The sequence below is a fragment of the Phascolarctos cinereus genome, unplaced genomic scaffold (assembly GCF_003287225.1).
Source record: "Phascolarctos cinereus isolate Bilbo 61053 unplaced genomic scaffold, phaCin_HiC Scaffold_4;HRSCAF=312, whole genome shotgun sequence".
NCBI lineage: Eukaryota > Metazoa > Chordata > Mammalia > Diprotodontia > Phascolarctidae > Phascolarctos > Phascolarctos cinereus.
In genome coordinates this window covers 504,192,749-504,207,802 of record NW_027555847.1, presented here as the reverse complement: position 1 = coordinate 504,207,802, position 15,054 = coordinate 504,192,749, and the positions used below count along the sequence as shown (strand labels likewise).

Sequence of the window (15,054 nt, the reverse complement as noted above, 5' to 3'; positions counted from 1 at the left end):
TTCCTCAAGTTGTAAAATTAACACCCCGCAGGAGGAGCTCTTGTAAGGTCCTCCATCCTGTGGGCAACATTCGCACCGCCGCCCTCCAGGGGGAGCCGTAGCAACACCGTGTGCCTGGAAAGTACCCACTCCACCCTCCTCCGAGCAGTCTCGAGTTTTCCTCCAGTCGGATTTTCTACTTCCGGTTCCCTTGGTGGAAGTGCTTCCGGCCATTCATTCCCTCAGCCCGTGTTAACGCCGTAGTGGTCGTTGTTTCGCGGCCTATCTGACCGAAAGGTTGACGGCGCCGTGAAGGATGAAGCTTGTGAGGTGAGGAGACGGCGAGAGCGCCGGCCGCCGCGGCAGGGTTTGATATGAAGGTTTGTCGCCAGGCGCCGTGTGGCCACGGTCAGAAGAGGCGCCAAAGTCGCGTGCGCGCGCGAGATAGGCCGGACAACGGCGGCCTGCTCTCCCGCCCGCCCGGTGCCTCGCGCTGCGGCTCGTGCCCCCGAAAACGAGCACCCTCAGCGCGGTGGAGTTTGCCTTCCCGCTCCCTGCGGGGTGCGGCCGTTATCCGACTGGGGCTCGCGGCCTGGCCGTTTTCTTCTAGGCTCTCGCGAGACGCCGCGGTGCGTGTCCATCCCGCTTCCTGGGACCAGGTCCCCCTTTCTTCATCCCCAAGGCCCTGAGGTCTGGGCACCCTTCTTGACTCTGTTCCCAAACCTTTTGACCGGTTTCACGTGGTGGAATCGTAGGAGGGGAGCTCGAAAGAACGTCAAAGCTAGGGTACCCCATCCCTTTGCCATTTTACGTTTGAGACAATTGAGGCCTATGAGTGACGGGCTTCAATCAGGGACTTGCTTCCAGCTCCTCTGATGCCAGACCCCTCGTTGCGCCTTCCACTCGGACCCCAGCAGCAGAGCCCCGGGAATCCGTGGGTGCTAGCGACGGGGATGGGCGCTGGGTTGCTTCGCTCGGCTAAAGCCGGATTGTAAGACTACCTGAAAGCTCAGTGGGGTTCTGACTACTAAAATTTTCGATTCCCTAAACGTGGGCCTTTACATTATGGACCCACTTTACAAAATTCTGTGAGGTCAACTCTTTATTATTTGGAAACCGATTATACAATTAGACTTCCTGTCCCTCCAGCTTTTTCGTTTTCTTCAACCCAATTCAACATTTGTTATAGTCAACTACTCCTTAAATTAAAGAATTAAATTTTACCTGAAGTAATTCTAGTTAAAGTTGGGAGGAGTCATTGAAACCAGCTTATTCGTGTGAGCCAGCTATACTATTCCAAGCATAAATGGAGAGTTATGGTGTTTTACACAGACCAGAGTCTTAGTCTACATGGTCCAGGTTTCCAAATCCCAGCTCTATACTGTTGAGAACTATGAAGTGATATGGTAGGTTTTATTATTTAGCCAGTTTCTTCTTGTCTTCTTGCATTAGAGCACAGTAATTATGTCCCAGTAGTATTTAAAATAATTGCTGCATTTCCTTAAAATAAAGGTTTGATTTAGATCTAAAGCAGTTAACTCTGAATCCCTCAAATTTAGAGTATTTGGGTTGAAGGTAATCTAAAGGAATTTTCTTTCAACTTTAGTACTCCAACCTTACTTGCTTCTGGGAAATATAGAGGATACTTTTGTCTTAAAATATCTTTTAAAAGGAAGAAGACAAGGTTCAATTCAGGGAATTGTCATTCATTCAAGAGAGTAACTGAACAAAATCTATCTCAAAAAATCCCAAGTCCAAAAATTTCTATATTTGCCAGCCCTGGAAGTGGTGTTTATAAGTTCTCTGTGTCTAAAGTAATGGAGATTATGAATCAGAATTTGAAGAAGTTTGGAATATAACTTTTGTTTAATAACTACCCAGACTCAATTAAATAACCAAATGTAAATTCAGTTGACCTCTTCTGCAAGATGAGTATACTTAACATTACTCTTTCTGCTTACCCCCAAATTTTACATTGGTCAATAAACAACTATTAAGTGGCTGTTATATGCTAGACACTGGGGATGCAAGGCAAAAGAAACAAAACCAGGCTCTGCCCTCACTGAGCTTATATTATGCTGGGGGAAACCAGTTTGTGTCAAAGTTCCTTCACTGAGAGGCAATGGCACTCTATTTGGATTTAAATGATTTAGGTACCATCCTGGCTACTGCCTGCATGCTTTTGGCCCAGTCAGTTAAGCTCTCTGAGGATCCATTCACTCATCTGCAAAACAGAAGTTAGACCGGATTTCCACCAACATTCTTTCCAGTTTTAAATTAAATCAAGTTTTTTTAATCAGACAGCAAATAAAGTAGAAAAAGATGTGTGGAATTTAGTGTTATGTAGAATATTCAAATAGATCTCTAATTTCATTGAGTTAGATGTTCCTTCTCTGCAGATTACAACCATCCATTCCTGTTTATACTGTGTACTTTTTGTCAGTGTCCTTTCATAAATTTGACACAGTATCTGACCATTGTCCTGGAGATATTACTAAGTTTCTCCTGACTTAATGTGTCGGTGGAACACTCTGGTCCAGGGGTGGAGAACCCGCCCCCTTGAGGCCACATGTGGTCTTTGACTGAATCCAAACTTCGCAGAACAAATCCCATTAATAAAAGGATTTGTTCTGTAAAACTTAGACTCAGTCAAAAGGACCTAGACCTAGGCCACATGTGGCCTCTAGGCTGCAGGTTCTCCACGTCTGTTCTGGGCTGTCTGTCTGTCATGCGGCTGACTCACTTTTCTGATGTGCCCATCTTCTCTTGCTATCGTAATTCTTGTTTGTTTGTTTTTTTGTTTGTTTGTTTTGTTTTTGCTTGGGCAGTGAGGTTAAGTGACTTGCCCAAGGTCACACAGCTAGTGTCAAGTGTCTGAGGCAGTATTTGAACTTGAGTCCTCCTAACTCCAAGGCTGGAGTTCTATCCACTGCATCACCTAGGTGCCCCCCATCATAATTCTTTGAAGACATCTTTTACTCCTGTTCTTAGGAGTCCCTCATTGGTTTTATGTTGTAACTCACAATATGCCTCTGTGACACCCATTTAAATTCTTCATAAACTTCTATCCCATATGACTTCTAAGGCTGTGAAAATGACACTGATCAACAGAGAAACCTGTGCAGAAGTACTGAGTACATGACAACACCAGTATAATTCTGGTATTAAGAAAAATGGGCCTTTGCTTTCCTTAGAAGCTTGGGGTTATTAAAGGAGCTTTGCAACTTTGCAAAGACAATCCAGCCTTCTCTCCTTGGGACTAAATTAATTTTCCATTTATACTGTTATGATCTACATGAGTAAGTAGGGGGAAAAACAGACTAAGCCATCCTCCTTATAAAGGTGAATCTTTTAGATAAAATGCAGTAATCAGGACTTGGCTGTAAATGAAATTTTAAAGTAATAATATTAAACGTGTTTTTCTAACATTTGAAATCTTTCTAAAATATATTATGTACTTTTCTACGTTCTTAGTTTTCTGTATATAATTTAACTTGATCAGTCACTCCCTAAATATGCAAGTAAATGTGACATTAATGTATTTGATTTTATCATGGTAGGAAACCAAGAAACAGTGAGATGTATTAGTGTGTATTTGCCTTGCAGACTAAAAAGTTCAAAGCTATTATTTTTTAGGTTCTTATGTCTTTTTATGACTGTCCCCTGCCTTGTAATATCTTGCTATTTTCAGTGAGTCTGCCTATAGCCTTTTTTCTTTCCCCTTAACACATATTGCTTCTGATCTACTCTCATCTTAGAAACCAGATAACTAAGCTTGTAATTCATAGGGTCATAGATTTAGAACCAGAAAGGACATTTTATTCTTTTACTACAGAAGAATTAGACATTTTGAGTTTAAAATGATTAGCCCAAAGTCACATAACTGGAAAAATGGTTTTTGAACCCAGGTTCCTTCATGGCCAGTTTGAAATACGAATAAATAGGCTTAAGAGTAAAGAACATAGACTTTGTAAGATCAGTATTAGTTTAGAGAGATTTCATTCATTTCTTGATCTTTGCTTTTGTTTTAGAGTTGAGGTTGCTGGATAAATGACCCTTGGATAAATGAAGTGGTGTGTTTTTTCCCATATGTTTACTGCCAATCTCCTTCATTAACAAAGATAATCCCACTATTAGTTGTCAGTAATTTCACATTGTTTTGATATCTAGACGTATCCAAACAGATTTTGTAGTTATATAATATGTGTATTTTGATGGATATCTGGTTTCATTGGTGTGGATTGTGCCCTGTACTGGGCAGCTAGCTCAGAAAGACTCATCTTCCTGAGTTCAAATGTGGCCCCAGACACTCATTAGCTGTGTGACCCTGGGCAAGTCACTTAATCCTGTTTAACTGTTTTCCCTGGAAAAGGAAATGGCAAAGCACTCCAGTATCTCTGCCGAGAAGACCTCAAATGGGGTCATGAAGAGTTGGACACGACTGAAATGACTGAACAACAACAACAACAATAAAATTCCCTGTACTGCAGTAGATGTGACCTGTACATTACCTTCTCACTTTCTATGTGATTATTGCTCCTCTTCTTCCATAAATCCTTCATAGAAAAGCCATGCTATGCATTGGAAGCTTTCTTCTGTGTCTCTTGATGTTTTCTTCAATATTGATTATCTCTTGCTCTTACCGCATGACCAGCCTACTTCCTTTTTGTTTATATATGGATCATAAATTTAGAAATTCAAGGGATCTTAAGAGGTCATTGAATCCCAACTTCTAGCCACTTTATTTGTTTATTTTTGATGAGGCAGTTGAATTTAAGTGACTTGCCTAGGGTCACACAGCTAGTGTCAAGTGTCTGAGGCCTGATTTGACCTCAGGTCCTCTTGACTCCAGGGCTGGTGCTCTATCCACTGGGCCACCTACCTGCCTCAGCTCCCTTATTTTTAAGAGGAAGACCAAGGCACTGAGAAGTTAACTGACTTGGTCAGGTTCATAGGTAGTAAGTATGAGGTTTGAATTCAGGTCTTCCTTACCTAATTTCAGTGTCTTATCTACTACATCATTCTTCCTCTCATCATATTTGGGATTATGTCTTTTATGCTTCTAGCATTTTGGTTATTTCAAACTAAAGCCTATTTAAATGTAATATTTCATTTTCATTTCCTTATGAGTCACCATTTTGATTCTCCTGGGAATGTCATGTTTTATGAATAACATTACTGAAGAATATTGGTGCTAAGATTTGCTTTGGTGGTAGGGAGCAGCTTTAGATTATAATTTTCCAAATGTGATTCAGTCTCTTCTTATTCTTTAATCCTGATCCTACTATAACTGTTCATCGTTTGTCTGTAATGCACATATATCTACTGCTAGAATAACTAACTCCACAAGAGGCATTGTGGTAGAAGATACTTGGAATCAAGAAGACCTGGGTTAGAATCCTGCCTCTGCAAGTCATTTGATCTGTCTTAGCCTCAGTTTCCTCTTCTGTAAAATGAAGATAATAATGATCCCTGTACCACCAATCTCACAGGGTTTTGTGAGGCTGAAGTGAGATATGTCTTGTTTTTGCAGCGTTCTAATGGATCAGTGATCCATGTTCCTGCAATAATGTAGACTATAAACCATCTATGCCTGTCTCTCCTGTCTTTATATAAACTCAAGCAAGTGGTCCATTCAACACAGACTTTATGTTCTTTAGATTATTTCCTCCAGGATCAAATATAAAATCCTGTTTGGTTTTTAAAACCTTTCATAATCTGGCCCCTTCATGCCTTTCCAGTCTTAACCAATGATTTCTGCAGTACAGTGACACTGGCATAACTGCCATTCCTCCTACTATCTCTATCTCTTGACTATACATTTTCACAGATTCCATGCCTGGAATTCTCTTCTCCTCATCTCTGACTCCTGGCTTTCTTGGCTTCCTTCAGGTCCCACCTAAAATTCTACCTTTTGCAAAAAGTTTTTCTTGGTTCACCTTAATGCTAGTGTCTTCCTTCTAAGATCATCTCTAATTTATTTGTTTGTTTTAATTTTTATTCCCCCACAAAACTGTGAGATCCTTAAAAACAGGGACTGGGGTTTGTTTGGTTTTTTTGCCTCTCTTTTTAGCTCCAGTGTCTAACATAGTATCTGTCACATGATAAATGCTTGTTAACTTGACTTTTGCCATTACAAGAATACCAGTGGAATTAACACTCAGCTGTTCATCCTACCTGATTAGGCCATCTTATTTTGGTTACATAGTTTTTTCTTATTGCTGTTGTTTTAAACTTTTAAGTTTTATTATGTGTCATGCTTTCACATTATAAATATTATTTATAATTTAAATATTTATAAATATTTACAGATTACTCCTACTATATAGAGGTCTCTTGTAATAAAGAAGTGACTCAGTAAGTCAACAAAAAATTTATTAAATACCTGCAGTGTTCCAGGCAATGTGCTGAGTACTAGAGATTCAAAGAAAGGAAAAAAAACAATCCCCGTTCTCAAGGAGTTCAAAAATTCAATTAGAGAAACAACATGAAAACAGCTATGTATAAAGAAGATATAGACAGGATTAAATTGGAACTTATCAATAGAGTGAAGGCACTAACTAGTATTAATGGGAATCAGAAAACACTTCTCACAAAAAGTCATTTTTTTCTTATTTGTCCTTTCTTTCCCTTTTTTTTTTTTAACAAAGCAGTTGGGCTTAAGTGACTTGCCCAGAATCACACAGCTAGGTAAGCATTAAGTGTCTGAGGGCCTACTTGAATTCAGGTACTCCTGATTCCAGGGCTGGTGCTCTATACCCTATGCCACCTAGCTGCCTCTTGTCCTTTGTTTTCCAGGAGGACCATGACATCAGAGAGGTGATGTCATGATTTGCAAGTGAATTGGATTTAAGTGAGAGAGGACTGTGCAAAGTCTGCAGCCTCACTTTCTCCTCCAGAGCTATCTGGGTCCGGTGGCAAAATACAGATCAAGAAGAATGGAGATGGCCCTGGATGCAGTAGAGACCTTAACCTTTTTAAGCTAAGGTTTTTAACAGGTCTCAGTTTGACTGAAGCAATGCCCATTCGTTGATTAAGCCTAGGTCTTTACCCCAAAGAGAGATCAGAGGAAGAGGAAAAGGATTCATATGTACAAAATTATCTATAGCAGCTTTTTGTGCTGACAAAGAACTAGAGAATAAAAGTGTGCCCATCAAAAGTATGTTTTTTATATTTTTTTCAATTACATGTAAAGACAATTTTTAGCATTCTATTTTTTAAAATTTTGAGTTCCAAATTCTCTCCTTTCTTCCTTTCCCCTCTCCTTTAGAAGACAATTTGATATAATTTGTACATTTGCAGTCATGCAAAACGTATTCCATGTTAGCTATGTTGCAAAAGAAAATACAGACCAAAAAAAACAAGAAAAATAAACCATTTTTTCTTAAAAGTATGCTTTGATGTACATTCAGACTTCATCAGTTTTTTCTCTGGAGGTAGAGAGCATTTTTCATTATAAATCCTTCAGAATTGTTTTGGACCATTGTGTTGCTGAGAATAACTAAGTCATTTACAATTTTTCATTGTACATTATTGCTGTTACTGTGTACAGTGTTCTCCTGGGTTCTTACTTTATTTTGCATTAGTTCATATAAGTCTTCCCAGGTTTTTCTGAAATCATCTCATTTGTCATTTCTTATGGCACAATAGTATTCCATCACAATTATATACCATAACTTGTTCTGCTATTCCCCAATTTATGGGTATTCCCTCAATTTCCAATTCTTTTGCCACAACAAAAAGCTGCTTAAATATTTTTGTACATATAGGTCCTTTTCCTTTTCCTTTTTTTTTTTTAATTTCTTTGGGATATAGACCCAGTAGTGGTATTGCTCAGGATATGCACAGTCTGATAGCCTTTTGGGCATAGTTCCTAATTGTTTTCCAGAATGGTTGGATCAGTTCACAACTCTACCAACAGTGCACTAGTGTCCCACAAATTATAGTATTTGAATATAATGGAATATAACAAAGGGCCAATTCAGAGAAACATGAGAAGACTTGTAAGATTGATAACAGAGTAAAGTGAACAAAACAAGGAGAACAATTTATAAAGTATCAACATACATACAGTGTAGTTTATAGCATAGTAAAGATAAACAACTTCAGCCACTTAACTCTCTTTCCCTCCCCCCATACAAGCTGTTGCCAAGGCCTGCCAATTTCACCTTTGCACATCTCTCTAATATGTCCCCTTCTGTCCTCTGACACTGCCCCTGCTGGTGGGTCTGCCCACCTCTAGTGTCTCCCCACTCCAATCCACTCTCCATTCAGCCATTAAAGTGATTTCTCTAAACATAATTACAATCCCACCCCCAGTAAACTCCAATGACTTACTGTTGCCTCCAGGAGCAAGCAAATACGAAATGCTGTGTTTGGCATTCGATTTCCTTCAATTTAGTCCTTCAAAAACCTAGCCTTTCTACCTTTTCAGTCTTAAACCTTATTCCCCAACACATACGCTTCAATCAAGTGTTACTGGCCCTCCTGGTTGTTCCATGAACAAGATATTCCATCCCAGGCCCCAGGCATTTTTTCTGGCTGTCCCCCGTGCATGGAATCCTTCCCTCCTCTGCTGTTCACTGCTGACCTCCCTGGCTTCCTTTAAGTTCCAGCTAAAATCCTGTCTTCTATAGGAAGCCTTTCTTAACTCCTCTTCCACTGTTTTCTCTTTTTTAATGATTTTCTATTTATTCCATTTATTGTTTGTATATATTTATTTGCATGTTGTCTCCCCCCTTAGGTTGTAAGCTCTTTTCTATCAGCAGCACTTAGCGCAGTGCCTGGTACATAGGATAGGCTTAATAAATGTTTATTGAATTGGATTGAATTGATTCTGTAATAACCAACCACTATTCCAGAGGACTTAAGAACTTGTCAGAGAGCAACATGTCCTCCTCCTGAAGAGAGGTGGGGCATGAGACATATTTTTGGACATGACCAGTGTTGGAATTTGTTTTACTTCATTCTGCATATTTGTTAAAAGGGTCTGTTTCTCTTTCAGTTGGGATGGAGGTGGGCAGGAGAACAAATAGATTTTTGTTAATTGAAGAATATAAATTTTAAAAAGGTGAGCTTTTGTTTCAGTGAGAAGTATGCCATTATTAAAAGAATTTTGCAGTTTCTCAAAAGAAATCCATCCTCTCTACTTCCTGTTTCTGGGGCTAATTCATTATCCATTTGTAGTATGTATCCAAAATATACATAAACAAGCACTGTAGTTTTTTTAACCAATTGCATATCATGTTCTGGACAATAGGCATTCTCTGTCTACTTTTTTGCTTTTGTGGATGGTTAGGCCAAACTTTTATAAAAAATACATTTCTATATAAACATTTGTGATAATAATGCACATGTGTTAAAGGCATCCTTTGTAGGAGGAATTTGAAAGAAACCAGTAAGATTTCATAAGCATTGTTCCACAGTAGAGCGCATCTTTACCATCACATAATTGATTAAAAGGCGCAAAAAATTACAAGATCTCATTGTACTTATTGTTTAATGACTGTAGAAAAGCATGTGAGTCAATAAAGCCTGACGTTTCCTTAACAGCTCTTCTCCTAGTTTCAGATTTACAACTGTTCTCCTAGTGTTTCAAAATTACACAAGATTCATTGAGAGATAAAACAGAAGTAAATGTTGGATGCTTAAATATTAAGTGAGGTATAACAAAGAGAGATGTGTGCTCACCAAAATGTGTTATGATCGTGAAGACAATCCAATGTTTTATCAGCACGGGATTTCCTGTTACAAGGAACCCCAAGTGCTGCATTTTTGTGGGTAACATTGTGCAAACAGAACGTTTTTAACCACCAGTCTTTATTACTTCCAAAGAATTTAACATCAGAAATAGGTATGGTTTAACCCATGGAGATCACGTTAAGGAAGGCACATTACCATCTACTCTTCATTGCCCCCTAAGGACCACTAGCCTTTTCATTTTATTTGCATTTGAGACTTCCTGTCTGTGTTGGCTACCTCTATTAAAATGCGAGCTCCTTGAGAGCAGGGATGGCCTTAGCTTTCTGTGGTATCCCCAGCACTTAGTACAGTGCTTGGCAGTTAGTAAGTGATTAGTAGTAAATATTTTTTTTACTCATTCATCAAGCCCTTGAACAATGCAAGCTTCCTAAGTTTTTGTTAAAGATAATGAGCTGTTCTCTATTATTGATCCATAGATTCATGTAATTGATGAAAATGAAAATTAATAGTGGTTCTACATGTTTTAATTGCAGGTTTTTGATGAAGTTGAGTCATGAAACTGTAACCATTGAATTGAAGAATGGAACACAAGTACATGGAACAATCACAGGTATGGAGATTTGAGCAGGTGAAGAACTTTTCTCAAGTACTAGTCTAGATGCACTTTGTAAATGTTTTTAAATGTTACCCATTCCACTTGCTAAAGGGGACATTCTTTTTGTTACTTAATAGTAATAGTCATTTCAGTTAAGTGAATGATAGGATCAAAGATCTATAGGTGGAAGGGACCATTTAGTCCAACTCACTCATTTTATAGATGAAAAATAGTCTCATGGAAAATAAATGACTTCATTAAGGTTACACAAGTAAGTGTCAGAGACAGGCTTAAAAAAAATTAAAAGCATTTATTAAATGCTCACCAGATGCCAAGTTCATTGCTTAGTGCAGGGAATACAGATAGAACAGTGAAAAAAGTCAGCTTTCAAGGAGCTCACATTCTAATGGGAAGAGATAACACCATAGATGGATTCCACTGAAGATTTGAACTCAGGTCCTCAATTTCCAATTCTTTGCCTCCACAGAAAGAGCTGCTGTAGCCCAATTCTAATTTTTAAGGAGTTATTTTCATAAGTGAATTTTTGTGTTTCTTTTTCTGTCTGGCCAATTATGTTTTTTAAGGTATTTCTTTTCTTCGGTATTTTTGTGCTTCTTTTACCAAACTGTTAATTGTCTTTTCATAACTTGATTCCTTTGCTTTCATTTCTTTACCTAATTTTTCCTCTACTACTCTGATGTTGAAAATATATTTTTTTAAGCCCTTCCAGGAATTCTAGTTGGGTTTGTGTCCAATTCACATTTTTCCCCCTTTGAGGCTTTGCTTTGTAGCTGTTTTGACTGCATTTTCTTCTTCTGAGCTGTGACTTTTTCTTCCCTATCACGATAGTAACTTTTTGTGATCAGGCTCTTTTTTTGTTATTGTTTGCTCATTGGTTTGGAATTTTATGTTATTGTTGGGCTCTGTTGGGGGGCAGGGGATATCTGTCTCAAGCTTAAGGCTTTTTAGTACTCCTGTTTTCAGAACTAGTTCTAAGGGTTTGAAAGTTTTAGGTGTTTTCCAAAGTGGTATGATGTGGAGAGAGGTGTGGTCACTGCTCTCTTGGTCTGAATTCTTGATTTTTACTCAGGAAGGACCCATGATTGGGATTAAAATCCATACTGCTCCTTAGGTCCCCTCTCCTCCTCTAGGACCTGAAACAGTACTGTTCCTTGGGGTCTTTGATCCCTTGGGGCTAGAAGTGGTATTGCCCCTCAGAGCTTCCACTGCCTCTTGACAAAAAGTGTTCCTCTGCCCTTGAAACGTGTCCCAGAAGTGGGTCTAGGCAGTGGATTTGCCCGCATCTAATCCTCTGTCCGGTGCTGGCACTGGGGTACTCCATATTCTTTTTCTGGACAGTTGCCAGGTCCCCATACCACCTCTTACTTGGCACCTCCTGAAGCTGTTGTTGCTGCATCTGTCTCCACCCCTGATGTTTTATCCACTCTAGGTCATTTCTCTTTTCAGCCTCCCTTGTCTTGTGCTGTAAGAATGTCTCACTGACCTTTTTTTGGCTCTGCCATTGCAGAATTCAGTTTGAGGTGTTATTTAAAGTTGTTTGGTGGAGAATGTTGGGAGAGCTCAGCTGAGTACTTCTCTACTCTGCCATCTTGACTCCATCCCATCCCCTATGTAGTGGTGTAGTTTTTAGAGTAGCTTGTAGTGTGTCTGTATGTATAATAATAATGGTTTACACTTACATAGCACTTTGTTGTTTATAAAACATTTTCCTTGCATCAACTATGTATTATGCAAGTATTATTGCCCCCATTTTTTAGCTCATGTAAGAATAAGAGCTTAAATGACATGCTCGGGGTCAGGTAATGTCAGGACCAGTACTGAAATCAAGGTTTCCAATCCCTATGCTTTTTGTAGTAAAGTTCTTTAAAAGTGGCATAATATAGGTTACAATTTATCTTACTTTTCCTTGTTTCTCTGTTTTTGCCATACTAGATAATTTTAAATTTTTTTCCCTCAGGTGTGGATGTTAGTATGAATACACATCTTAAAGCTGTGAAAATGACCCTGAAGAACAGAGAACCTGTACAATTGGAAACACTGAGTATACGAGGAAATAACATTCGCTATTTCATCCTCCCAGACAGCTTGCCTCTGGATACTTTGCTTGTGGATGTTGAACCAAAGGTGAAATCTAAGAAAAGGGAAGCTGGTAAGTTGGTGAAAAGCTGAGAGAGCCTTGTTTTAGAATTGCAAAACTTATTAATGTTTTTAAAGTTATGGTTTTAACACACTTAAACCTCTACAAATTTCTGAAAACCAAAAGATATTATCCACTTAAAATTCCTTTCTTTGGTATATATAAGTGTCCAAATTGCCACTTACTGTACAACAACTATAGCATATATATCAAAATATAATTTTATAAATCATTGTTGTCATTTGCCTGCCTGAGGAAATATGTGGCATGGAGAATATTTCTTAAAGTAATCTCTTGTCTAGATTTCAGCTTATACTTTTGTGCTATGCCTTAATTTTTATTTTTAAACTTTAGTAGACCTTCAAACAATGTTATTGATGAAATCCTATTGCATTGCAGGCTCTCCAGAATAATGATCTGCCCTATTTTTCTATCCTCATTTCGTATGACTCCCCTCTATTAATTGTACATGTGTTATGATAGACATTTAAAACTCTTTTACAGATACATGCTTGTTACCTGTGATTGGACGTAGTGTATATATTTTTTAAAATTTTCTCAATGAATTTTCCCCTTAATGTTTTAATAAGAAAATTATAGTTAGAGTTGTGTATCTAAAACTGCTGTGCCAAAGCTGTAATATACAAACTTTGCATATTAGTAAACTTCTAATTACTTTTTTTATGTTTATTATGACACTACAAAGATGCACTACTCTAAAACTATATTCAAATGCTCCTACCACTTAATTGGATTTCCTTGCTAAGCCGTGAAAATGTGACACAGTAAACTTGTTAAATGTTTAAAAAGATTTACTCACAGGGCATCAAGGTGGCGCAGTGGATAGAGCACCAGCCTGGGTGTCAGGAGGACCTGAATTCAAAAAAAAAAGACTTATTTAAAAGTTCCATAGAAATTTGAAGACACTAGGGACAAAATGAATAAATTTTGCATTTGGAGAAAAGCAAGGAATCGTAGAATATTGTATAGGGAAAAATTGAAGTTGGGCTGTGAATTTTAAGAGGGGATATATTAGCTCTACTTATTTAGGAATCAGATTTCTTTTTTGATTGCTGTTTTTGTGACTTCAGGCAAATAAACTTTCACCTTTAGTTTTTGTCTTTAAAATGCAGTAATGCTGAGGCAGCTAGGTGGTGAATTGGGCAGTGGAGAGAGCACTGGCCCTGGAGTCAGGAGGACTTGAGTTCAGAAACAGCTTTAGACACATAATACTTACTAGCTGTCACTTAACTTCAGTTGCCTCACGTAAAAAAAATATTGCAGTAATACCCTACGTTTCCTTTGGACAGTTGTGAAAGTTAATTTGTTTTCTCAGAGATAGGGTTTTTTTTAATAGCCAAATTAAATTATGTCTCTGTTATGGCACAGTTGGGGAAGTCTTTGAAGTTAAATGACTAAAACAAAGAAAGAGACCTTTAAGAATAACTTTCTTGAGGGGCAGCTAGATGGCACAGGGGGGTAGAGTACTGGCCCTGAAGTCAGGAGGACCTGAGTTCAAATCCAGCCTCTGACACTAGCGGTGTTACCCTGGGCAAGTCACTTAACCTTGACTGCCTCAAAAAAAAACTGTTTTGATTTGGGATTTTAGACCTACTATTTTACCATAACCATTAACTTCAACTCAGAACAATAGTGTAGCCATCCTGTTTAATGTAAGTCCATATATTAATAGCCTGCAAATGTCCATGTTGCTGTGTGCCTGAAAAACAATACCTGTTGAATAAAAAAAAAATCCATCATGTATATGAAGGACATGAACAGGAAATAATTTTCTGAAGGTATATTCTGGTCTTATCTTGTCTCCTTATGTGTGGTGCATATGATTGAAGTATGCAAACACTGTAGTCCTAAACAACATATTTTAATGATATTTTGCTATATTTCCTGGTCCTTTTTTGGGAACCTACATAGAATAAGTACATGCTATTAGCAGTTTAAGGAGGGAAGAACAAAATTCAGTATATTCTTTATTTTCTGCAGCCTTGATCCACAAATGTAAGGACTAGGAAGGAAAAATGTATAGGGAAATGCTGCTTCTACAACTCCCTTCTGTTGAAGTGGAAATGGATTATAAAAGTTTTTTCCCCTAGCTTAACTGATTAGATTCATTTAGTTCAAGTAACTTTTAGAGCATGAGAAAATTTAACTGTTGTTCTTTTATCTGCTCAGTCGCAGGAAGAGGCCGAGGTCGGGGTAGAGGACGAGGACGTGGTCGTGGCAGAGGAAGAGGGGGTCCCAGACGATAACTTCTTCCATGAATACTGTTATGCAATTCCACAAAAGTCAGAATATTTTTTTGTACAGGTTTTGTTTATGATGTCGGTTTTTAATAAACACAAATGTGGGAAAAATTGTCTATTGAATATGTCATCAGTTAAGATTTCAGTATTGTTAGATCTACTCCTTAGTATTAGTATAGCAGTTCCAAATGTAACAGTTGAGCTACAAGGCTGTTCATAAATGTAGTTTAAATTCTGACTTAACTAATCATGTTCTAATCACACTTTTTTTCTAACTTATAAACATGATTTCATGTATGTATGTGGAAGATTTTGAATCCCCACTATAATCCTTTCCTCTTCTTTGGGACCACCTAGAG

At 38.2% G+C, this 15,054-nt stretch overlaps 1 protein-coding gene across 1 annotated transcript; it reads left to right on the top strand.

Moving 5' to 3' along the window:
• Nucleotides 1–179: 179 nt before the first annotated feature.
• SNRPD1 (small nuclear ribonucleoprotein D1 polypeptide) lies at nucleotides 180–14,806 on the top strand. The gene is made up of 4 exons (XM_020970694.2): nucleotides 180–309; nucleotides 10,215–10,291; nucleotides 12,255–12,446; nucleotides 14,625–14,806. The coding sequence occupies exons 1-4, from the start codon at nucleotides 296–298 to the stop codon at nucleotides 14,699–14,701; spliced, it is 360 nt and encodes a 119-aa protein (XP_020826353.1). The 5' UTR covers nucleotides 180–295; the 3' UTR covers nucleotides 14,702–14,806.
• The last annotated feature ends 248 nt before the right edge of the window (nucleotides 14,807–15,054 follow it).

Bases quoted from the DNA above. Each gene is read 5' to 3' on its own strand.
- SNRPD1 (XM_020970694.2), top strand. The intron at 10,292-12,254 runs GTATGGAGATTT...TTTTTCCCTCAG, and splicing joins AGTACATGGAACAATCACAG to GTGTGGATGTTAGTATGAAT. The intron at 12,447-14,624 runs GTAAGTTGGTGA...TTATCTGCTCAG, and splicing joins ATCTAAGAAAAGGGAAGCTG to TCGCAGGAAGAGGCCGAGGT.